General features: G+C 41.2%; 2 protein-coding genes across 8 annotated transcripts; both read left to right on the top strand.

Annotated features, from left to right (window-relative positions):
• The first annotated feature begins 822 nt into the window (after positions 1-822).
• On the top strand, positions 823-8,373 carry LOC133487410 (uncharacterized). Its single transcript, XM_061793918.1, has 13 exons — positions 823-1,087; positions 1,194-1,221; positions 1,316-1,348; positions 1,427-1,598; positions 2,310-2,413; positions 2,491-2,662; positions 2,738-2,841; positions 3,981-4,161; positions 4,247-4,353; positions 4,495-4,672; positions 5,167-5,213; positions 5,975-6,080; positions 6,163-8,373. The coding sequence occupies exons 1-13, from the start codon at positions 1,073-1,075 to the stop codon at positions 6,383-6,385; spliced, it is 1,470 nt and encodes a 489-aa protein (XP_061649902.1). The 5' UTR covers positions 823-1,072; the 3' UTR covers positions 6,386-8,373.
• Positions 8,374-10,735: 2,362 nt separating this feature from the next.
• On the top strand, positions 10,736-26,171 carry tmem269 (transmembrane protein 269). Of its 7 annotated transcripts, XM_061793904.1 has the most exons (8): positions 10,790-10,891; positions 11,486-11,532; positions 12,110-12,204; positions 13,489-13,636; positions 16,868-16,965; positions 20,004-20,147; positions 22,435-22,635; positions 23,783-26,171. In XM_061793904.1, the coding sequence occupies exons 4-8, from the start codon at positions 13,596-13,598 to the stop codon at positions 23,890-23,892; spliced, it is 594 nt and encodes a 197-aa protein (XP_061649888.1). In that variant the 5' UTR covers positions 10,790-10,891; positions 11,486-11,532; positions 12,110-12,204; positions 13,489-13,595; the 3' UTR covers positions 23,893-26,171. The 7 variants fall into 7 exon arrangements, with proteins under 7 accessions (XP_061649884.1, XP_061649837.1, XP_061649858.1 ...); XM_061793900.1 differs by lacking the exon at positions 12,110-12,204 and having other exon boundaries at positions 10,736-10,891; XM_061793874.1 differs by having other exon boundaries at positions 10,789-10,891; positions 12,110-13,636.
• The last annotated feature ends 233 nt before the right edge of the window (positions 26,172-26,404 follow it).

Below are 26,404 nucleotides of genomic sequence, written 5' to 3'. Positions count from 1 at the left end.
AGGTTCATACAGGTTTTGGAGAAACATATGCTGCCGTCCAAGCAACGTCTTTTTCATGGACGCCCCTGCTTATTTCAGCAAGACAATGCCAAACCACATTCTGCATGTGTTACAACAGCATGGCTTCGTAGTCAAAGAGTGCGGGTACTAGACTGGCCTGCCTGCAGTCCAGACCTGTCTCCCATTGAAAATGTGTGGCGCATTATGAAGCATAAGATACGACAACAGAGACCCCGGACTGTTGAACAGCTGAAGCTGTACATCAAGCAAGAATGGGAAAGAATTCCACCTACAAAGCTTCAACAATTAGTGTCCTCAGTTCCCAAACATTTATTGAATGTTGTTAAAAGAAAAGGTGATGTAACACATTGGTAAACATGACCCTGTCCCAGCCTTTTTGGAACATGTTGCAGCCATAAAATTCTAAGTTAATGATTATTTGCTAAAAACAATAGTTTATCAGTTTGAACATTAAATATCTTGTCTTTGTAGTGTATTCAAATAAATATAGGTTGAACATGATTTACAAATCATTGTATTCTGTTTTGATTTATGTTTAACACAACGTCCCAACTTCATTAGAATTGGGGTTGTACATCTGAATCTTCAGGTTTTGACCTATATCACTGTTGATTCTTTAACAAGAAAGAAAAAAAGCTCAATTATCAAGTTTCATAAATTGGAACAATCAAGATTTCATTAGAAAATAAAAATTAATTCATTGAATGCCGTCTTAAATTCATTCACGGTTAATCGCCGATGAGTGATGCAGAATGATGGACAGTTAGCCCAACCCAACATCAACAGTGCCGTGCATTGTTTTTATGCCTAAAGTGAGAGTCAACCTTTGTGGGAAGTGCAGAAACACAAAACGCAGCACACACCCTCCACGAGATCCCAGGGGAGTAAGTCTATTGGTCAGAAGAGGAATCTAGACGACATGATCATCTACCATATTACATCCAGTCTGTGCGGGGCAGATGAAGCTTGTCAGTAAACTCTAAGACTTTATTTTATGTCAATTTATTTATAAATTATTATTCTTGCCCTCCTCAAAATCAGCGGCACAGTCATGATTTTATTTCAGGTAACTTGAGCTGATTTTTTTTTTCTTCTTACTGTATTTCCATAGTATTCACTTGCAAATTGAGGTTTTGCTGTTTTTGTTTTTTTTTTGTTTTTTTTTCTTGCAGAGCATTGCATGGTGTTTCTTTGTCTCAGGTAACAAAATGAAAGAGTCTTGAAACTTGTGTTACAAATAAAAAAATTACAAAATACTACACATTTAAATTAATATACTATTATCTTCTTACAGACCTGCACTCATCTGCCATCCATGCACTTGAAAGTAGGTTCCGTGTTCATGTTGTGAGCTTATTGATACTAAAGGAATGTGAGGAAATAATCAATAGTTTGTTTTCCCCAGTGTGTCAGACCGCCTGGTTTGATGATGGAGATGATTCAGGAGTAGGTGACTCTGAGCTCTTGACTGACTTGAGAAGGAAACATGGGACCATGATCTGTTCAGATCCAGTGGACATGGAGACTCAGACTGTTGCCGGGATCAAGTCTCAGCACACAAGGAACATCTTCCACATGTATGACGGTTTTTACCTTGATTTGGTCACATGAAGCCTGAGATGATCAGTTTACTTATAGTTACTGGACACGGGTCAGTGTGATGCAGTGCAACGGTTCTGCACTTGCAAATTGGAACCACAATAATAAACATTTCTGCATTTACTTCCTCTCAATTAAAAGCTGTTTTGTGATGCTGGTTGATTTCCAAGCTGTTCTAATCCCTAAATTATACTTTTTTTTTTTTACTATAGGAAATTATGTAATTATGTCAAAATATAGAAGTTAATTTTCATTTTTACTGCCAAAACCGATTTTTATTTGACATTTTTCTTTTTGGTTTCATTTCATACTGTAGTATGTACATGTATTATCTTGATTTTGTGATCCAACGTGATCAATTTTCATTTTTGTTGTGAGTCACTGTTAGTTTGGTGGGGATGACATTTATCCTGCCATTTGACACAGTTCGACTACTCGTTGAACTCAGAAGAATGGATGCTTGTGTGTGTTTTCTAATCCAAATTTCTAATCTAAATTTATTTCTAGAGCACATTTAAAAATTACAGGGTGGAGCAATTCATTAAGATGCATAGGATACAAAACAGCATAGCTTTACAGAATATAAAAACAGTAAAAGACTAAACAGTAATAAATATATAAATAAAACATGAAGCTGCAAGTGACAAGAAGTGAGTTTATAATGCGTGATTTAATGATGATGTTTTCAGCCACAGTCCATCGGAGGGCCTTTTGTGCCTCAACACAGAGCAAGTAGGGAGTTTGTGTGATGATTATAAGGTCAAGTTCACCTGTTCTGGAGAGTTTTGTTCAGGTATGTGAACAAAAACACAAACCAAATGATAAGTGATTCTTCATTTTAATGGTGTTTTGGGGTTCTAATTCCCACAGAGTGCCAGACGGGCTGGTTTGACCAGGATGACCCGGAAGGGCATGGAGATTTTGAGCTCCTCAGTGACCTCCTCCAAAAGTACCCCGGGAAGATCTGTCCTCAGCCAGTAGCCATCCAAGTCCAGACCGTTTCCGGAGACTCTGCCTCCAGTACGCCGGAGACATTTTTAAGGCGAGAAAATGTTCAGAAAATGCAGTTTAAGGACATGAGAGCCACAACCATTGAGTCACAATCTTTTCTTTACAGGCTAGACGCTGCATACGGGTTTGCTTGTGTGAATACAGATCAGACTGACAAGAGTTGTGAAGACTACAAGGTCAGGTTCACATGTCCCAAAGAGTTCTGTCAAAGTAAGTCAAGCTTCTTTATACAAAAAACATGCCTGGCAATAAGTCAGAACCACAATCTGCCAATCAGTGAAGAAATGTGGACGGATGTGAAAAATGATAATATTGTAATAATGTTATGAATCGCTATATTGAAAGAAAATTTTACTCTTGCAGTACCACAAAGTAGTGGTAGCGAATCTGCCTCAATGTTCTGAGGTTCGGGGGTTCGAATCTGGACTTCCCGTGTGACGATTACATGATTACATGGCTTCCTCCCACATTCCAAAAACAGGCATGTTTGGTTCATTAAAGACTCTTAAATTGTCCATAGGTGTGAATGTGGGTGTGAATGGTTGTTTGTCAATATGTGTACAGCCATTGACTGGTGACCAGTAACCATGCCTGCCCCAAAGTCAGCTCATATCGGCTCCAGCTCACCTGTGACCTTCATTAGGACAAGCGCTGTAGAAAATGGATGGAAGTACATTGTAGTTTATTATATGGATTAATACATGGTCTTGTGATAATTATGTATACTTAAAAATAAATTACAGTTTACACAGTTCTGAGGTCCTGAGTTTGAATCCGGTCTCCCCGTGTTGAGTTTGCATGTTCTCCCCGTGCCTGCGTGGGTTTTCTCCGGGTACTCCGGTTTCCTCCCACGTCCCAAAAACATGCATGGTTGGGTAATTGTCCGTAGGTGTAAAAGTGAGTCCTAATGGTTGTTTTTTTATATGTGCCCTGCGATTGGCTGGCGACTAATTCAGGGTGCACTCCGCCTCTAACCCAAAGTTAGCTGGGATAAATGCCATACATTCGGTTAGTCTGTCATTTGAAAATATCAACTAATACAACAAATGAATGCATGTTATTGCAAATTAAGCAAACTCTTACTTGGACACTAAAGGGAGAATTTTTCAAGTATGACAAACTGTTGTAAATTGTGACCATTCGCAAATCACTGACGGGAACATCCATCCAGTATCTACAGCACTTATCCCGTTCCAGGTTGCGGCAAGCTAGGGTCCATCCCATTTGATAACAGGGTCAATCCTACTCACGGTTTAGAATACTATATAGTACAATGCTAACAAGAAATTGTATCCAATACAGTATAGTCCCATGATCACTTAGTGGAAATGTATTGGTTCATGTCTCAGTGTCACAGGAGTGTCGCACACAATGGATCAATAGTGATGACCCATCAGACGAGGGTGATGTGGAGTCCTTGTATCGGCTCATGAAGACTTACCCTGGACAGGTCTGCAGAAATCCAATCCGAATAGAGGCCAGGACAACAAACGGATTGTCTTCCAAACTCACTGGAGACATCTTCCTCTCGTGAGTCCTTTATTTACAGTCCAACCAAAGAAGAAAGTAGCGGCGTGATTCTTGCTTTTGTCTCTTGTTGTGTTTGAAATTCCAGCAATGATGTTACTTTTGGCTTTGCATGCATCAATGAGAATCAGAAGAATAACCAACAATGTGCGGATTATGAAGTGATGATGACATGTCCCTCCGATTTCTGTCACAGTGAGTTTTTTATGCTCGTCTGTCTAAAAAAAAATTAAAAAAAATAATTACAAAAATCATCCAACCATCAAGATCCTAAATGTAAAAACTGATGCGGTTTTTTTTGTGTGTTTTTTTTTGTCTCTCCACTGACATGTAAAGTGACAGGTTGCAGGACTCGCTGGTTCGACCTAGATGATCCCACAAGCGATGGCGATTATGAGACTCTAGTCGAGCTGCAGAGGGTGAACGCTGCTGAGGTTTGCGCTCAGCCTGTGGCAGTGGAGGCTATGACAGTATCTGGCATCCCAGCACATGAGACTGGCGATGTCTTTCAAATGTGAGTGGATCAAGCAACAATGTACTCTTCCTGCACCAAAACAGTCAAACATTTGGCATTCAGCTTTCATTTTATAAATCCAAATCACCTGGTAATGATGGGAAAAGGGGATTTTTCTAAAGAGGTGTTTGGACAGAACCACCCTTATAATCTTATTGCAGCACTGTGACCAACACTATGGGATACTGTATGTCGTAGCAGATAATGCTTATTATGCACAACATTTTAGGTTACATAATGTTTCAAATATTTAAGGATCAAAAACGTTTATGCTACCTGAAGTAAAGTTTCAACTTTAAGAGATGTGTATTTAAGCTTTTGATGATTTGGGAGTTGAAAATCAGTGATGGATGGATGATATCCAACACAAAATTGCTAAAACAGCTGAGGAGAAATATATGAATGAATATTTACTGTCAAATGAATGTCAAATATGTACTGTATTAAAATTTCCAACCAAACTTGTTATTACTAATATACAATGTACTTTACAGGTATGATGCCACTCATGGCTTTGCATGTGTGAATCGTGAACAACCTGGTGAGAAGCAATGTCAAGACTACAAAGTCCGATTCACCTGCCCACCAGCCTTCTGCTCCATCTGAACCAGCAGTCTTGCAACTTTTATATTAGTCAAGTATAAGCAGCTCACACATCATCAGCTCTCAGTGGGGATTTTTATAGGATTCTTCATACAGTGTTATTGTGAAAAACAATTGAATGTAATGTGGCCAGAATGCACACTACCTTTACTGTTTGTCATATGCAACTGTATATATGCATGATATGAATGAATCAATTAATTGTTATGTTAATGCATGACCAATGCATAAAGCCATTTATTACACCCCAAATTAAAGTATTTTTTGGTTTTGTTCTGTTTTTTTATTTTGTTTCAAATAAATCTAGTAGAAGTGATTGCATCAGATAACTGAGCTTATGATTATGAATGCATGTTTAGAAGTCCATCAATTAAAAAAGGTGTGCCTACTTTGGTTAAAATTAATAAAATCAATTAGCCCCACCTGCCACAAATTAATATGCTGATTGATTGATTGATTGATTGATTGATTGACTGACTGACTGATTGACTGATTGATTGATTGATTGATTGATTGAACCTTTACTTATCCAGGTAAGGCAAACATTCTAATTTGCAATGCCGACCTGGCTGCAGACAGAAGAGTAAAACAAAGCAAAATAAAACCAAATACTCACTGACTTAAAATGTTTAAATGATGATATTTGTCATAAGCCATCCTGCAGTTGCTCTCTCTCTCCCCTCCCCTCTCTCTTTCCAGCACCTTCCTCGGCCGCGCACCTGTCACCAACCAGTCCTTGTTACCACCTGCATTTAAACCTGCCTGATCACGGAAAACCTCACCGTAGTAATGAAGCTTCCAAGCGGTACAACGGCTCCCCAGTCTCCAAGTAAGCCTACTCAATTCCTTGCCATCGTTCTGAACTTCGTGTTCTTCCTTGTCCTCAGTGTATCCTCCATGTCCCTCGTCAAGTGGATCTCTGCCAACTCGCCGTCAAGCCAGCCGCCCGTCCTCGTCACTGCCTGCCACGTACTCTCTGCCTCAACAACCCACCAGCGCATCTCAAGGACCACCTACCTTTCCATTTTCAATAAACTGTTCATCGCAACCTCTCAGCCGCCGCCTGCTCTTGGGTCCAGTCTCCATCCGATCGTGACAATATTGGGATGAATGATGTCAGTTTTATTATTTGTTAGAGAGTGTTCCAGTCCTATGGGGCAAAAAAATGAAAAGATTGACCAAAAGTAACACAGACTCAATAAAACTGCTGGAACAGAGAGTGTGGGTGGTGGTATGCATGGTGAGCAGAGAGCGAAGTTAGGTTGGGGTCTTGCCAATGAGTGTTTATCAGTTAAACATAGACCAGTGAGTGAAGAGCGAGCCTATTAACCAAGAATACAGTTCACAGTGGTAAGTGTTGAAGGGAGCACCAGTGACAAAGCGAATGGCAGCGTGTTTTGTGTTTATGAAAGAAAGTTTTTGAAGCTGATCTTTATAATACTGCACATCTCTGTAATATAGGATTGGGAGGACAGACATTTCAACAAGAAGCAATTTAGAAGAAGGTGTTAGTGAGAATATTTTTCGGTAAAGAGAACTTTACAAGAGAAACATATTGATGTGAGTTTCAAATGCCAGTGAACTGTCAAGCCAGATTCCTATGTATTTGTAGCAAGTGTGGAATTGAACGGCAGAACCATAAAGAGACAGAATATTGCTGGGCTGCATGATTAGTGGGGCGTTTCTGTTTAAGGCCATAAATTTAGTTTTTTCTTATGTTCAGTGACTGTAGACTAGAAGACCATTTTGATATTAGTAAAACTCGCCTGACGCACAGGACAATGTGGAGGGAGGAGCTAGAAGTCTAAGTAACGGTGTTGTCAGCATACAAATGGGCAAGAGTGTTACCGATATCATAGGTTATAATGTTGATGTAAATTTGGAAAAGTGTTGGACCAAGTACAGAACTCTGTGGCACACCTTTGAAAAGTGGTAACGTGTCTGAAAGAATACCCTCCACCTTCACTGACTGTATGCACCATAAAGCAGTATCTGTTTAAGAAAGTCGCACAGCTCTCATAGAGGCCAATATTCTGTCATCTTTCACGTAGAATTGAATGATTAACAAAATCAAATGCCTTTGCAAGATCCACAAAAACAGCAGCACAATGTTCTCTGTTGTCTATGGCACCTACAATATAATTTACCAATTTTAGCGTACCAGAGGTACGACTGTGTCCTGATTTAAAGCTCATATGCAGAGGGTTAAGGGCATTAAGGGTATTTCTTTTTTATTATTTGGGGAAGGCAGGGCAGAATAGTGATGGATCTGCAACTGATCAAATCCGTGTCAACACCTCCTTTAGAGAGTAGGATGATTTCCAATCCTTGGGGAACACTCCAGTTTGCGCCGAAAGGTTGACCAGATTGCAGATGGGGGCTGCAATGATGTGAGCTCCATAGAGAACGAATCTAGCCCATCCAGGCCCAGAGATGCATGAGTGTTTAGGTTGAGCAGCTCAGACGGTACATCCGACTTGTATAAATTGAAGGGAGAAGTGGGGGCGGGGGGGTCCTCAATGAATGAATCACGGATCCTGATATGACTGGAGAATCGGTAGGAGGAGATATCGATTCATCATATCCACAACTGGCTTTGGCAAAAGTGTTTGTTGAAGCAATGAACCATCTTAAACTTGTTTGTGACGACAATTCCGATTAGATTGACTTAAACTGATTACGAACTTGATAATGCTTTACTAGTGGCCAAAGTAGAGTCAGAGGATAAAAGCACTCAAATTTGTCAAAGGAATATGAAAGTAATGAGTTCTAAAAGGAAGCCAAATTTCAAAAATGAAAAAGTGGAGGTGCTGGTGTTGTCATGGTCTGTGTTTTGGTTTGGGTTGTGTTTAGTTTTGTTCCATGTTTTCCTGTGTTCCATGTTTGAAGTGTGCTCATTAGGTTGTTGTGTCCACCTGTTCTCGTCTACTTTGTGTCGACCAATCAGCTCTCTCCAGCCGCTCGTGTCTTGTCCAGGTGTTCCTCGTTGTCTCGTGAATCTGTTTGTATTTAGTTCCCTGGTTTCCCGGGTCTGAGTCTGCTGGGTCCACGTTAGGGCCAGTTCGTTGTATATATTGAAATAAAAGTTTTTTTGTTTTTGTTTGTCTTCAAACTAATTGGTCACCCTCCACAAGACACATGACAGGTGTATTGTCAAAAGGCACTATACACTACGAAGGCTGACTCTCACCAAAAGGCCACTCACTATGTGTGGGCCAAACTGCACATATGACGCTGCTGTGGGGCGGTATACACGTACTGCCACTGCGCTGAAGTTTAAAAAGACTACAGACCACCGTAAAAACAAAATCTTTGCATACCACAGGTATGTGAATGTGAGTGTTATGCTTGCAAGCCCGTATAGCGAGTGTTGCCTATTTTTTTGAAATATTGTTGAAGAAAATTTTAAAAAAAAATAATAACAATTGGTGATTGAGCACCACTTGAGTTCTATGTGTGCGCATGCCTGGCTGTGAAATACAATTGCAAAGATTTGTTTAAAAGAAGTGTAACTTTATATTTCAAATAAGATAACCAAGGCGCACAAGCACGCACGCACACACACACGTACGTGTACAGTACACAGGCTACAGTTTAATATAAAGGTCAAGCTTCATGCCAATATCGTGACGAAGTCAGCTCGGTAGCTTGTAGATGATCATATGCATATTTTTCTCAGAAATATATATAGCACTAGCAAATATTCAAAATCATGAGGGGAAAGGGTGGTAGTTTACCCAAGGGTGGGGGCAGGCGAGCGTCTTCCCCACAGTCATTCTTGTACAGTTTCACATATTGAAATAATTTTTTTTTTGTTTTTGTTTGTCTTCAAACTAATTGGTCACCCTCCACAAGACTCGTATAAATATTTAAACATATTTGTATGCATGCCCTTCCCCCCCCAAAAAACAGTCTTATTTTGTATTGCAGCATTTTTTTTTTTAAAGCCTGCTCTGCGAGGGCAAACATGTCACGACTCCAAAACAAATGGACAGTTTCCAAAAAGAGAGGTTTAATATACGGGCATAGGTCAGTACACAGGGAGGCAATCCAAGAAAGGCAACAGTATCCAAAAACATGAGGCAAAGAGGCGAGGTCGATAATCGGAACAGGGTCAAGTCTTACTAGGAGTCTGTGACGTGGAAACAAGGAATGCTGGAACGCGACGACAAGGTACAACGAACTGGCCCTAACATGGACCCAGCAGACTCAAACCCGGTGCGCAAAGCCCTTCAAGCGCAGGGTCAACGCCTCTCGAAGCAGGATGCTGCCCTCCACCTTCATCTAGAGGGACTGTCAAGGCATCAGGACAATATGATGAGACAGGTGGCCTCGCAGTTTGAACTTCTTATGAAAATGATTCAAGAGATGAAACCAGGGAACTAAATACAAACAGATTGACGAGACAACGAGGAACACCTGGACAAGACACGAGTGGCTGGAGAGAGCTGATTGGTCGACACAAAGTAGACGAGAACAGGTGGACACAACAACAAACATGGAACACAGGAAAACATGGAACAAAACTAAACACAACCCAAACCAAAACACAGACCATGACAGGTGTATTGTCAAAAGGCACTATACACTACGAAGGCTGACTCTCACCAAAAGGCCACTCACTATGTGTGGGCCAAACTGCACATATGACGCTGCTGTGGGGCGGTATACACGTACTGCCACTGCGCTGAAGTTTAAAAAGACTACAGACCACCGTAAAAACAAAATCTTTGCATACCACAGGTATGTGAATGTGAGTGTTATGCTTGCAAGCCCGTATAGCGAGTGTTGCCTATTTTTTTGAAATATTGTTGAATGAAGAAAAAATTTAAAAAAATAATAACAATTGGTGATTGAGCACCACTTGAGTTCTATGTGTGCGCATGCCTGGCTGTGAAATACAATTGCAAAGATTTGTTTAAAAGAAGTGTAACTTTATATTTCAAATAAGATAACCAAGGCGCACAAGCACGCACGCACACACACACGTACGTGTACAGTACACAGGCTACAGTTTAATATAAAGGTCAAGCTTCATGCTAATATCGTGACGAAGTCAGCTCGGTAGCTTGTAGATGATCATATGCATATTTTCTCAGAAATATATATAGCACTAGCAAATATTCAAAATCATGAGGGGAAAGGGTGGTAGTTTACCCAAGGGTGGGGGCAGGCGAGCGTCTTCCCCACAGTCATTCTTGTACAGTTTCACATATTGAAATAAAAGTTTTTTTGTTTTTGTTTGTCTTCAAACTAATTGGTCACCCTCCACAAGACTCGTGAAAATATTTAAACATATTGTATGCATGCCCCTCACCCCCAAAAAACAGTCTTATTTTGTATTGCAGCATTTTTTTTTTTTTTTTTTTTTTTTTTAAAGCCTGCTCTGCGTGGGCAAACATGTCACGAATGTGGAGTATTGCACTTGTCCCGGTCCCCACACATTCTTGCACGCTTTGTTTTACAAATGTTGCGCTCGACCATCATGACCGCCGGAGCGCAACTTGATGGAAACAAATAGAAGCCTGGGAAGCGTCACTTCCGGTGGAATATTCCAGTACATTTCGCCTTGCTCTTTAAAAGGTCGCGTCGGTGATGCTTCTGCGACGTTAACAGGTAGACGTGCTGCTAATGCTGCTGGCAGAATTTAAAAAAGGGAAAAAAAGTCACAACAGTGACAGCAGTGAAGAAACAGCGCAGAGTTCGGGGGGTGTTTAAAGGCATTTTATCGTTTCATTTGTGTACTCTGTACTACGTGGCGCTTATTTCAGGTAAGGTGATGTACGATGATAAACCTATAGTCACGCAAAATGCCGCTTTTAAAGAGCAAACAGGCTTGTATTGTTTGTGACGCAGTTGCGCCACTTGCAACAGCCTGCAGACATCTTGTCTCCTTCGTTACATCATTTATATGATTGCATTTGCACGGACCTGCTGGGACAGTAGCACGACAAATGTGTGGACAAGTAAAATGGTCGGTGCTGATGATGCAGCCCTATACGCCATCGCCTCATCAGCAGGTGCCAAATTTTCGAGGAGGTGTTTAAATGAAGCAGTGGCTCTTCGGTCATCTGGGAATGAAAAGCAACCCTTTAACAATAGTGCGGGGGATAAGAAGTTTTAAACGTTGATTGACTTCAATACAATGAGACTTAATTACGTTTGGAATATTTGGAACGTTTTCTCATTTATTTTCCCGTTGTCTTTCAGCTGTTGTGATTCAGAGACAGTCATGATCCTGCTGACACCCTCCTCCGGTAGGTCCACTGATTATTCCTCCCTCTATTCTGGATTACTGTGCACTTGTCTGGGCAAACTGGGGACTCATTCATGAATAAAATGGGATGGAGTTCTTTGTAAACCGGCATGTAGTCATGCAGCATGTGAGCCTGGATTTTTATCTTATGTTGTTTTAACCATTAATTTCATATAATGGCTACCCTTTATTAATTTGTCTTTTCCTGTCTTCTGATGAAGTGTTTTAGTCGTTACTAGGTGAAACAGTAGGGTCCTACGCAACTTCCCATCATTCTTTGCACTCATTATAGGCAGCAATCCAAATGACCTGCTTGAAATTGGCTGAATCTGTGTTGGTTGGGATTTACCCTTTTTCCAGTGGCATTGTTTTGTCTCAACTAGAATGCCCCTCAAACATGAGCTGCATGTTGCTCTTTTGTCATACTCACAAGTCTGTGGGCCTGACACTATTTTCAGGTGTAATGCTGAATGGGAACTTAGTGCCCAAAAATAGAATACAGTGAAATAAAAGCATGCTTTCAATTAAAAAGTTGTTCTTGGCTGTGTGCTCTTGTCTCATCCGCTGTTTTCTTTCAGATGAAGAGTCTCTTGAACTGCCCTGCCTTTGGAATCACAGGAAGTTCAGCGTGAAACTTGATGGGTTGCTGTAACGCAACATTTAAATCTACATTGTAATTTTTGAGGTCATAATCTGAGCACACTGTCTTGGACGGTACTATGACATGAGAGAAAGCCATACAAAAATGGATTGAAAACAAACATTTCTTTGTGGGGGCAGAGACAGTTTTCTGGCCAGGGCAAGCTGCAGGGTGTCAGCATTCATTACATCTTGTTGATTTAGTGGATGTAGCTGTTACTATAATCAGTATTGCAAAATTTAATCAGTGTAACACAATTAAGTCTAAAGAAAACATATTGCCTATTTAAAATACACTTCTAGTGTATGTTCTCTTTGCAGTAAACTCAATCAATGCAGGAAAGCTTTTTCTATATGTAAAAACCCATGCTACAGTATAGCACTCATCAATAGATTGGATCCATTAGCTGCTGCCACATTGTACAAGGTCACCACTTTTGATTGGCGCTAGCAGACAAATTGATCTCACGTCTGGTATGTGTCAATGCAGTTGCTGCAATTCACACTGTCACTGTAGCCAATGGTGTGTGTAGTAGTTACCTAAATGTCCATTGTTTGTCAACCCACACGAGCACCGTGTGTGTGTGTGAATGTGTGTGTGTGTGTGTGTGTGTGCGCGCGTGCGTGCGTGCGTGTGCGTGTTAGAGAGATACACCTGATAATGTTTGACTATATCGGTGAAGCTTTTGTCAAATACTTATTAATGCATGTAACGATAAAACCTAATGAACCTTAGCTTGTGTGAGAGTAGCTGGGAGGGGGACACTAATGATGCATGCTGGAGGCTGCACAACCCTGACTAAATTAATGCATTCTTTTGATCTGAAAATGGATGAATACTGTTTATTGTATGGTCAGTGTCTGTCCAATAAACATACATCTTGGTAAGTAATGTTTCTTTTACATTAGACAGGAGACTCAGTTTCATATAACGTGTCACCTAATATCCAGTAGGACATTTTTTTTCAAATATCCATCCCTCCATCCCTCCATTTTCTATACCGCTTATCCTCACTAGGGTCGCGGGCGTGCTGGAGCCTATCCCAGCTATCTTCGGGCGAGAGGCGGGGCACACCCTGAAATGGTCGCCAGCCAATCGCAGGGCTTTTTCAGATATCAATTAAACTTATTTTTTCTAGATTTAGATGTATTATTTTTACTTTTTTTCACATTTTACAGCAGAGATTTGGCTCAGACTGGGACAAATGATTCACATTTAGACACTTAAGCCGGTATGGTTGTGGGTTGGGTTTTTTAGCTTGAGTCTGTCAGAGGGTCACCCAGATGGCTACTAACTGCTACTGTCATATGGTCTTAGGTCTCTTCCAGTGCACCAACAAGTTCTTTCTCAGTGATCAGGCCACAGGACTCCAGATCAAGGAGTTTGCTCGTAGAAATGCTGCAAATGCCCTATCAGTTGCCAACATGATCATGGGCATGGCCTCCATCCTCAGCAGTCTTGATGGGTGAGTCAAAAGTTCCCGATTGACAGGGGTACATGTAAGTAGTGCACAGGTGCGCACGTGCACTGAAAACTTTAAAAGTGCACCAATTTCGATTTTGCAGGAGAGAGTAGGGGTGCGCGGTCTATACAGTACATGTGGTGGACGGTATAAATTTGGCCTTCGGCCCAATCGCGATAATGTTTGTTGAGGACATCATTGTATATGCCTCAGTGTGAAACAAGCACAACTCAAGCACATCTGACCACGGTGCTGAAGGAACTGTCAGCACACACCTTCTTCTTCTTTTCCTTTCGGCTTGTCCCTTTAGGGGTTGCCACAGCGCGTCATCCTTTTCCATGTAAGCCTATCTCCTGCATCCTCCTCTCGAACACCAAATGCCCTCATGTCTTCCCTCACGACATCCATCAACCATCTCTTTGGTCTTCCTCTAACTCTCTTGCCTGGCAGCTCCATCCTCAACATTCGATTCCTCTCTGGGTACTCTGTCATAGGCTTTCGCTAGATCTACAAAGACACAATGTAGCTCCTTCTGACCTTCTCTGTACTTTTCCATCAACATCCTCAAGGCAAATAATGCATCTGCGGTACTCTTTCTGGGCATGAAACCATACTGTTGCTCGCAAATACTCACTTCTGTCCTGAGTCTAGCCTCCACTACTCTTTCCCATAACTTCATTGTGTGGCTCATCAACTTTATTCCTCTATAGTTCCCACAGCTCTGCACATCACCCTTGTTCTTAAAAATGGGCACCAAACCAGCACACTTTTCCTCCATTCCTCAGGCATCTTCTCAAGCGCTAGAATTCTATTGAACAAGCTGGTCAAAAACTCCACAGCCACCTCTCCTAGATGCTTCCATACCTCCACAGGAATGTCATCAGGACCAACTGCCTTTCCATTTTCCATCCTCTTTAATGCCTCTCTAACTTACCCCCTTACTAATCATTGCCACTTCCTGGTCCCCCACACTTTCCTCTTCTACTCTCCATTCTCTCTCATTTTCCTCATTCATCAACTCCTCGAAGTATTCTTTCCATCTATCTAGCACACTACTGGCACCAGTCAACATATTTCCATCTCTATCCTTAATCACCCTAACCTGCTGCACATCCTTCCCATCTCTATCCCTCTGTCTGGCCAAACTTGTATAGATCCTTTTCTCCTTCTTTAGTGACCAACCTGTCATACATGTCATCATATGCCTCTTGTTTGGCCTTTGCCACCTCTACCTTTGCCCTATGTCGCATCTCAATGTATTCCTTTCGCCTCTCCTCGGTCCTCTCAGTGTCCCACTTCTTCTTAACTAACCTTTTTCCTTGTATGATTTCCTGTACTGTGAGGTTCCACCACCAAGTTTACTTCTCTCCTTTCCTGCCAGAAGATACACCAAGTACTCTCCTGCCTGCCTCTCTGATCACCTTGTCTGCAGTAGTCCAGTCTTCTGGAAGCTCCTCCTGTCCACCGAGAGCCTGTCTCACCTCTTCCCGAAAAGCTTCACAGCACTCGTCCTGTCTCAGCTTCCACCACATGGTTCTCTGCTGTGCCTTTGTCTTCCTAATCTTCCTCCCCACCACCAGAGTCATCTTACACACCACCATCCTATGCTGTCTAGCCACACTCTCCCCTACCACAACCTTACAGTCGGTAACCTCCTTCAGATTACATCGTCTGCACCAGGTGTAATCCACTTGCGTGCTTCTACCTCCGCTCTCGTAGGTCACCCTATGTTCTTGCCTCTTCTGGAAAAAAGTGTTCGCTACAGCCATTTGCATCCTTTTTGCAAAGTCTACCACCATCTGTCCCTCCAAGTTCCTTTCCTGGATGCCGTACTTACCCATCACTTCTTCATCACCCCTATTACCTTCACCAACATGTCCTTTACAATCTGCACCAATCACGACTCTCTCTCTGTCTGGGATGCTCAGAACTACTTCGTCTAGCTCCTTCCAGAATTTCTCTTTCACCTCTAGGTCACATCCTACCTGTGGGGCATAGCCACTAATCACATTATACATAACACCCTCAATTTCAACTTTCACCCTCATCACTCGATCTGATACTCTTTTCACCTCCAAGACATTCTCAACAGCCAACTCTTTCAAAATAACCCAGAATCCATTTCTCTTCCCATCTACACCATGGTAAAATAATTAAACCTAGCTAAACCCTAAAAACTTCTTGCCTTACACTCTTTCCACCTGGTCTCCTGGACACACAATATATCAACCTTTCTCCTAATCATCATGTCAACCAACTCCCGAGATTTTCCTGTCATAGTCTCAATATTCAAAGTCCTCACATTCAGTTCTAGGCTCTGTGCTTTCCTCTTCTCTTTCTGCCGAAGAACCCGCTTTTCACTTCTTCGACTTCGACCCACAGTAGCTGAATTTCCAACGGCGCCCTGCAGGTTGACGGCGCCGGTGGTGGACGTTGTTAACCACGACCGATGCGGTATGGAATTCTTTGGATGAACGCTCATATTTGTTTGGCAAAGTTTTAAGCCGGATGTCCTTCCTGACGCAACCCTCTGCATTTATCAGGCTTGGGACCGGCCTAAAGTTTGCACTGGCTTGTGCCCCCCATAGGGCTGCATTTGTCAGCACACACCTGACACCATTTAAAGTGCCTCTGATTAACCACAAACAAAGTTCAGTTGTTCTAGTGGGCTTTTACTTAAATTTTTTTGCATTCTAGCAGAAGCCTGAAGGTGTTGTGCTAAGACTGACAGCTATTTCAAACTGTTCGTAATTCCCTCCACCTTAAGGCCCCAGTTCCAGCTGAAGCCAGTGCCAAAATATTATATGCTAGTACCACCATGCTTCACTGAAGGTACTGTATAAGGTTCTCATGGTTATGAGCAGTGCACGTGTGGCAAAATGTGTTCTAAAAAATTTTCTGAACACAGCCATGTCACACTTATAAGAGGGTGTGCCCTTTCATTTATTAGGGGGGCATTTTATTAATTGTGTACATGATATGCAGAACATATTCGTCCTAAAACTTAGGGATATATTAAGGAAAGATACCAAATTATTTTTGAATGGGTTTTCTTTTAATGTTGTTTTTTGCCCCTTAAGGGTTATATGAGTTAGGTCACCCAAACATTTAAAACAAGTTCCAAGTTCTATAAAAGACAGAATAAATAAGGTCAAGACACTTTTTGAAGGCTTAACATTGACGTATCCTCTTGTATGTTGCTGCTTTCAAATACAGTAACTTTGTTTTGTTCAGGCACCATCATGCAGCATGTTGGCTGGTTCTTATTGGCTACCTGCTGGATTTGGCAGATGGAGCTGTTGCCAGGCGACTTGACGCCTGCTCTGCCCTGGGTAAGTGGAGTGTTGTGGTCGATAGCTTGCCAAAGATCAACTTAAAATGGGGCACTGGCCAAGCTCTCTGCTCAGTGCTTTGTTCAAGTTTTCAGTTTGGCAAAACACACAGCTCCCAGCTGCAGGAGACTAAGGCATTTACTCATCTGGATTGTCTTACAAAGTCTGTAACAGGAGGTAAAAGATAAACGGAGGTATGAGACGGAATGTCTATCGCTTTTAAGTAATGCATTATTCATTAAAGTTCAGGTTTAAACACATTTTTTTTTAAAGTTAGAATTAAATGTTCTTTATTAATTGATTTACATTCGACAAATCAACAAACCATGACTAGGTAGCTGAGGTAAAAGGTAATATATATATACTCTAGCATACCTGGATATAGTTTAACATTTTTACAGTTATCAGCTCAGCTCTCATCACATTTCCTGTTAGCACTCTACCACCCAAATTTAAATCCATCCTCAAACTTTCAGGAGATTTTTGGTAATTTTAGAACTACATCTAGTTTTACGTACATGGCCAGTTGCTCATTAAATTGACTTACGTGCAGGCAGCATGGTCTTCAGTTCTCACTTAGTGACGGTGTGAATGTGAATGGGTGTCTGTCTCCATGTGTGAAGTCAGCTGGGATACACTGCAGCTCCACTCAACAGCATTAGCCGTATAGAAAATGGATGGATGGGCAATATGGCCAACATAGCTGAGTTCAACTAATGATACACGCTCCTTGCTGCTTTCTTAGCAGATTTAATTTTTAGTCAAGCTTCGGTTAACTTTCATGGCATATTGCTATATGTTAAGAATCCTACACATTTTGCTTCGTCTAAGCTGGGGCCAAAATACATGTTGTTATGTATTTTTGGTAACGCTTTACCAGGTATCATTTTCAGCAGATTTTGGTCCCTGTGTACACATTTTCTTTTAGATCAATAACATATCAACCTAATTCTAACTACTGGTGGCCATATTCTCAACTTGGCGCGTAACACTTTTGTTAAGGGCCTGGACTTGTGCACTTTTCATCTCCATGGATTCTCCCATTCAGAATAAAAAAATGAAATAATTCAGCAAAAGTAATTTAATCAGAATTCTATGCTTGTGACTCAATGCATGTTTAAAGGTCCATCAGTAAAAACCTACCAGTTTCATGTAGGCATATAAATAATCAGATCTAGTTTTATATATATATATATATATATATATATATATATTATATTATATTTTTTTATATTTATTTATTTATTTTAAACTCCAAAGGCTTGTCTTTAAAGGGACACTATGTAACATTTTTAGTTCTTTATTGGCCAAAATCAATGTCTGTGTTTATACATGTGCTATCATTGGTTTATTATGACCTCTAGTAATAATCTGATACATTCTTGTCAGCGAAGAATTTTAGATTTATTTATACATAAGAGTGATGACCCAGTAGGGGAGCACCATGACGGTCTGCCATCTCGAAACTGAAGTTGCCAGCTTTCTCCTCTACAAGTAAGTCAACACTGCATAAATGAGCATGAATTTATGCAGTGTTGACTTTTTCATTCGTTTTTGTTAAACAGTGTTGTTGTTCTACCGTTGTTGCAGTACGTGTTTGAAAAAACTGAGGGTCCAGAGTGCACTATTTGTTTTGATGTAATGCACAATTTCAACGCTAGTGGGAGTAATCCCTACACAGTGTCCCTTTATATGCTGGTCAGCAACATGTTTGCAGCAGGATCTTTCCACGCAGTTGTCATAAAAAATTTAAAAAAAAAACGTTGTGAAAATGTCTGCTAGCTGTGATATTCTCTTAAACACTGTAAATGACACGTTTTAGAGCGACTATATTTTTTGTTCAGTCTCTCTGTGTGGTTATGGTTGTTGGGGAATTTGGTTTAGATTGCTGAAATCAATTAGCTTGTTAAAGCACCAATAAGGCATGGGGGTGAGCTGAGCCTTCAAGCCAATGTGTAGGTGTATCCCAACGATGGCATACTGCACGAGACTGCGATGAAAAAAGAAAGAAAGAAAGGAAAAACTTCACAACAGTGACAGTTTGAATACATTTGATTGCTTTCTGTAAGTCTCGTTTACAATATTATGAATATGTTTGACATATATTGTAACGCTGCGATTGGCTGGCAACCAGTTCAGGGTGTACCCCGCCTCCTGCCCGATGACAGCTGGGATAGGCTCCAGCACGCCCGCGACCCTAGTGAGGAGAAGCGGCTCAGAAAATGGATGGATGGATATATTGTAACGGCACCCAAACCTCAAGTGCAATATGATGTTTCACCTTCACAAGACGCGTGACGTACGACCTCTGAAGCGCGTGGTGGGTGCTTAAGTTGATGGGAGAATACACGGCAGGCTAGATTTGACATGAAACACCCACATTTTAAAGTTTGTTCAACCTCGCGTAAAGGTGGATGGGAGAATCTGCGCAGCCGTTAAAGCACGCCACTGCGCCCCTTTTCCCTCTTAAACACGGGAGTTAGTGCTTTGAGTTTTTGTGCGGTTTTGCCATTTTAAAAGCTCAGCACTTCAGCAAGCACTCGCCAGACACAATAACCGTGCACTTTTTCTCAAAAGCCCAAAATAGTTCTGAGGTGCATCACCCACAGTTCTTTGTGTCGGTGCTGTGTTTTTCTGCTTGACTGTGCAGGTGGATGTTGTTTTGCCCCTCACGTATTATGTCAAATGAACTTTGTGATCAGGCAGACAAATTCCATTGGATCACCTCTCAATTGTTCATGTTATCCCATTGCTTTGGGTTCTCTGCATATCTGAAATTGTTAAAATGGTTGACCCTGGGCTGCAGAATACCATCGCGTTCATTCCAGCTGTGGCCCGACTCACCTCTTCCTCTTCTGCTGAAATGCACGCTTGCTTCTCCTGAGGGATAAAGAGAAAAGGCAGTGGAGAATGTTGTTTGTTGAGTGGCTGCTGACGCTGAAATTCCCACATTGCCGTTAAGCATGCAGAACATTCTGTCCAAGAAAGCGCAATAATTATTGTAACTGTTCTTTTTTGTCCCCCCATTCTTTCTCAAGGTGCAAAGCTGGATGACTTTGCCGATTTCACAACATTCGGGATTGCTACATCCCTGCTCCTGAGGACACCTGACTTGCTGGATAACATCCTGTGCATGTGCTACGCCCTCTCGGTTTTTGTTCGCCTCTGTTTCTTCTCAAGTGGTGAGTCTTTAAAACTGAGCGTTGCTTCTGAACACACTTACTGTAGAGTGCATAGATGATGAGTTGGCAGGGTTTTTGGTTTCTGTGTCCCTTCTTCAAGCATTCTTTTCAATATATATGGGATGCCTCCATTGAATGCATATGCCTTTTTTTATTCTCTTGAGGGGGAAGAGATGGCACAAGGTTTTTTATGGGTCCAGGGACCCCCTTACCTGGTAGAAATTCTTCCAATGACCCCCTCATAATCTTAACCCCAATTCAACATTCTGTAAGTAGCTAAACTGAATAAAGACAAAATAAAGTTGATGAGCAAGAAGAAGATGAAGAAGAAGATGAAGAAAAAGAAGAGGGTTACCGTTATTGGAAAGAGTAGTGGAGGCTAGACTCAGGACAGAAGTGAGTATTTGTGTGTAGCAGTATGGTTTCATGCCATGGAAAAGTATGCATTATTGCATTATTTGTTGATGGCGACGTACAGCGAAGGTCAGAAGGAGCTGCAATCTGTCTTTGTAGATCTAGAGCAAGCCTATGACAGAGCACCTAGACAGGAACTTTGATATTGCATGAGAAAGTTTGGCGTGGCAGAGAAGAATAGTGCAGAGAGCTCTACACTGTGAGCCTTTGCAGTAAAATTGGACCAATATTATACTGTATTTCTATTGTGACGTACAGTATATTACTGTAAAACGCAATGCACCATTGGAGCAAAACCCCAAAAAATACAGCTCTACTGTGATCCATTTTTACTGTAAACCATGTTTCATCATGGGAACGAGGACAGAAAAATGTACAGGTAGCTCCCATTGTTTTGTTCGCCGCAAAGAAAAATGTTCCTGCCAGCCAGCAAGTTCTGGACAACTTCCACTCGACGTCTGCCACCTGACTATAATTTACAGTGCTAATTTACTGGATATTAATTTACATTATTATGCTGAATTAATTTGCAATATCTTACAGGATTACTGCTGCCAGTAAAACACTGTAATTTCTACAGTAAGAGGTTTTACAGTGTAGGACAGGGGTAAAATGTGGTGTGGGTGTGACGGAGGAGTCGGGAGTGAAGGTGGGACTGCATCAGGGATCAGCTCTAGGCCTCCTCCTGTTTGCAATGGTGATGGAAAGTGGCCATCGAGGCTAGACTGGAATGGACCATGATGTTCACAGATGACAAGGTGATCTGCAGTGACAACAAGGAGCAGGTGGAGTAATGCGCTGGAAAGGAGAGGAAAGAAGATTAGCCAAAGACAGAATATGCAGTATGTGCATGAATAAAAGGGGGAAGAGTAATGCGACAGGGAGAATAGACAGTGACCGTGGACGACTTTAAATACTTGGGGTCAGCAGTCCAGAGCTATGATGAGAGTGGAAAAAAGGTAAAGAAACAGATCCAAGTAGGTTGGAATGGGTGGAGGAAAGTGTCAGGTGTGTTCTGTGATGTAACAGTATCAGGTAGGATGAAAGGAAAGCTTTTTAAGACAGTGGTGGTGTCAGCCATGATGTACGGATTAGAGACAGTTGCACTGAAGAGACGACAGGAGACAGAACTGGAGGTGGTGAGGATGAAGATGTGGAGGTTCTCTGTAAGAGTAACCAAGTTTGATAGGATTAGAAATGAGCTCATCAGAGGGACAGCCAAGGTTGGATGTGTTGGAGACAAAGTTAAAGCGACCAGACCGAGAGGAGAATGTATACTGGTAGAAAGACGATGACCGAGGGTTGATCGATGTTGTGTGAAAAGACGTGAGGGCAGTTGGTGTTAAAGAGTAGACTGCAGAAGAATGAAAAATGACAACACACTCTCTGGGGAACCCTAACGGGACAAGCCAAAAGACAAAGAAGATAAAGTACCTATTTTTTTTAACATTTCAACCTAAATATTTATATTTTCTCAGTTTAGCGTTTCGTATCACTTGATGTATTTAAAACTTTATCCATTGTCAAGAGCTATAAATGCTCTGCATCAGTCACTTGTAAAGTGACAGAATTTTGCGTAAAGTGACTGATGCGGGGATGAAAAGGTAATGTGATACGTCACAGTCATATCAGAGCTTTTAATTGGCCCAAAGCTAAAGGTAGGGAGGAGTAATTGGTTTAGTACTGTATGTTTGTTTTATTAGCGTACCAGTCCCCATTTGTAAGGTATACACTTTTTAAAAAATGTTATGGCTAAACAATTTATTGGAAATTATTTTGCGGAACCCCAACCCACAGCCCACAGACCCTTGGGGGTCCCCGGATCCCAGTTTGAGAACCCCTGAACTCGAGAATTCTTCATCTTGCTTTGTAGGGATTCCGTTCATGTATCGTGGACTGCCATGCATCTACTCCTCGGCCATCCTAGCCAGTGCCTCGCTGCTGTCGGGCGGCAACACGGCCATGCTGCGAGTCATCGCTGTGGCCATGATCCTTTTCATGATTAGTCAAAGTTTCTACCCTCACGACCGAGTGCTGGAGTCCCAGGCTTGGAAGAAGGTTGTCTATGCTGGGGGTAAGTCCATTTACTAAAGCCTTTTAATTCAATGCTATTATTTTATAGTACTTCAATGTGATGAATAATATTATGTTAGTTCAATGCAATCAATTGTGAATTGGTAAGTGGATTTGTTAAAGACATCAGTTTGTTGTTCCTGTAAAACGCTCACTGTTTAGCGCTGAGCACAATTGCAACCGGACATATGCAGATTCTTTTGACCCCAGCAACCTCAAACAAAACTTCATCTTTCACTTTCAAAATCAGTAGAAGCCTTACTTTTGTATATAAAAGTAATATTTGAAGTTGGAACCAGTCCATACACAAAAAGGTGCCTAAAAGTATTGATCAGTTCATCCATCCATCCATGTTCTGTACCACTTATCCTCACTAGGGATGCGGGCGTGCTGGAGCCTATCCCAGCTACCTTTGGGCGAGAGGCGTGATACACCCTGAACTGGTCGCCAGCCAATCGCAGGGCACACATAAACAAACAACCATTCGCACCTATGGGCAATTTAGAGTCTTCAATCAACCTACCATGCATGTTTTGGGGATGTGGGAGGAAACCGGAGTACCCGGAGAAAACCCACGCAGGCACGGGGAGAACATGCAAACCCCACACAGGCGGAGCCGGGATTTGAACCCCCATCCTCAGAACTGTGAGGCAGATGTGCAAACCAGTCGTGCGCTGCCTGATCAGTTCCAATTTCAAATATTTCCTTTACACAGTGTGTCAAAGTAAGGCTTCTACCTTCATGTTGTTACTCAGAGCAGCATTGAGAATCAGATATTTTTTTTTTTTTACCGGAATAAAATATTGGACCGTTGTACTGTAGAATGCTGCATTCTTCATTTTTATTGAGTTCATTGGCAGGTTGGAGAACCAACCACTTACAAATTCAGTAATCTTTTTACCATGTTTGTCACCAAAGAAATCACTCTTAATAGGGAAACGTGTTTTTACACACAATTTTGCAATTGAATTGCTGCTATGTATCAAATATAAAAATCCCATATTCAGTATATATCAACAGCACGATATGCAGTGTATGTTGGGGGCCTGGCTCCTGTCTCTCATTTCTTTGACATTCACTTTATATCCTCTCTTAACGAAATTATATTTTTTGTTCCCCCACTCCCACTTTTCATTTTGTCTGCTTAGGGGTCGTCATGCTGTTCTGCTCGTTCTTCCCTCCTGCTTGTGTATACTATCTACTGTGGTCTGTCTCCTATATTTTGTTCCCAACATCCCTTTGGAGCAGTAAAGTGTAAAATCAAGAAGGTGGGCACTTCCAGGCTGCTGCTAGCTGCCATGGAGGATCCAAGCTCATTTACCTCAAACAAACACTATTTAACACTACCAAACACTATTTAAGACTACATTTTGTTATTGTTGGATGTGACGCCATGGAGGGAGAATCCAAATGAGAAAGACAGTCTCCTGACAGGATTAACTCTCATGCTGTTTTTCACTGAAGGTAAACAAGAAAAGATTAGATTTCCCACCCCCCACACCACTCACCTCCCTCCAAAATTCTGATGTCTCTGATGTAATCTTCCAACTACAGTCTTAATCCACTTTCTTATCAGTGTTGTGCAAATGGCAGCAGTGAGTGCCAAATAAACTGAATGGCATGTATGCATACGTTGCATTCTGTAATCTGTAATCCAGTAAAGAACTCATGAAACAGTATTTCAGTATTCACGTTCAGATGAAGGTTTGCGGCGGCACGGTGGCCGACTGGTTAGAGCGTCAACCTTAGAGTTCTGAGGACCCGGGTTCAATCCCCAGCCCCGCCTGTGTGGAGTTTGCATGTTCTCCCCGTGCCTGCGTGGGTTTTCTCCGGGCACTCTGGTTTCCTCCCACATCCCAAAAACATGCATTAATTGCAGACTCTAAATTCCCCGTAGGCATGACTGTGAGTGCGAATGGTTGTTTGTTTCTATGTGCCCTGCAATTGGCTGGTAACCAGTTCAGAGTATACCCCACCAACTGCCTGATGACAGCTGGGATAGGCTCCAGCACGCCCGCGACCGTAGTGAGGAGAAGTGGCTCAGAAAATGGATGGATGAAGGTTTGCTAAAATGGGGGAGTTTCCAATTTTCATTAAAAAAAAAAAAAAAAGTTTGTCCTACGTATTTGTTAATACAATAGTCTTTATTACCTAGCACTCGTACAGGATAAATATGATTTGTGGAAAAAAAAACAAAAAAAAGAAATCACCCATCTCTGGCCCCATCTTGTGCCTCACGTGATGTGCAAGAAACCACTGCACCCAAGAAAAAAGAACCAATCAGAAACAGAAGGCGTGCCTTGTGTGGCAATCATTTGTTGTGCACTCACTGGCACACTGATAACGGGCACACCCTGCGGCCCAGAGCTGACCTGTTACCTTGCCATCCCGGAAAAACTTTATTCTTTATGGAATGCTACTATTACAGTAAATGCTATTGGTTTGAAGTTTTATTTTTGACTGTCAAGTCATAATGACTGTTTTAAAAAATATGCCAAAATGTGATTTTTGGTAAAATTGTAAACTCCCCTTTAAATATTAACCATTTACTACAACATTTATTGGATCAAACTTTTGAATATTGTGTCAACATTATTATTCTTACATCTGTTTTAGTGCCACTGGAAGTGAATTGCTTTCTCCCCTGCCATCAGTGATTTAGCGATATGCACAATTTTGATTTCTTGTAGCCTCTGTTCTAGGAGGATTTTGAATTGTAAATCCACAGTGGATTGTCTGTATGTCATACTCTCTGATTACAAGTAAACGGTATTACATTTTTTTTTTTGTGCTTTTTTTGGAGTGACAATTGAAGAGAGAGTGAACTGGTCAGAAACATGATGCAATTAAGAGCAAAAGTGAATAGGGGTCAATCTGACCTTATTCCGTGATATTATTTAAGCACAAAGATTGACAAGTTCACCCACCACCGTACCACATTCCTTCTGTGAACGTCTTCTCTCAACTTCATTAGAGTTGAATCTTCTGTAAGCCATGGTTCTCTTGAAGTTTTAAAAAAAAGTATGCAATACACAAAAGGTTCATGTGTTCGCCAAGTCAAATACTGACTTAATCACATTGTCTTGTCTTGTTGACCTGCTTTAGTATTGAAAAATAACAGCAAAAATCTACTGACTAAACGGACTATATTTAGCTTTATGTGGGTGTTGTCACACAATAATTTCATAGTATTTAAATAGAGAGAAATATTACGGATATGGCTCTTTGCCACTCAACAATTACATGATTAAAACAAAGATCTTTTGCTATCGGTCACTACATTTTTTTTAAAAATAGGACAGATTGGAAAAAAAAAAAGCATACAGTACATTTAACTTTAACCACAATTATTACCAAAGGTTTGAGTTTTTCATCAGTCAGAAGTTTAAAATCACTGAACCATATTGTATTTTGGTAATTATTAATAGATGCAACTATTGTTATATTGTTCCAAAGCCTTGTTTTAATCCATCTGGAAAAGTGGCTGAGACTGCAAGACAAATGTTTAATAAAAACAATAAAAATATTGAAATACGAGACTTGACTATTGTGCTTAATCACCAGACTCTTCTCTTCAAGTAATACATCATTTTGATTTGATTGATAAAACAGGTCCTGTACAAGAAAGTTCAGGTAATGTTATAATGTTTAAAACAGAATAGAATAGAACTTTATTGTCACTGTCACAGGAACAATGAAAATCAGTTCACCTATGCATACATCCATCAATTTTTCTATACTGCTTATCCGGTTCTGGGTCGCTAGGAGCC

Source organism: Phyllopteryx taeniolatus, chromosome 1 (genome assembly GCF_024500385.1).
Source record: "Phyllopteryx taeniolatus isolate TA_2022b chromosome 1, UOR_Ptae_1.2, whole genome shotgun sequence".
NCBI lineage: Eukaryota > Metazoa > Chordata > Actinopteri > Syngnathiformes > Syngnathidae > Phyllopteryx > Phyllopteryx taeniolatus.
Note: the sequence above shows the minus strand (reverse complement) of the source record. Positions and strands in the feature narration are given on the sequence as shown.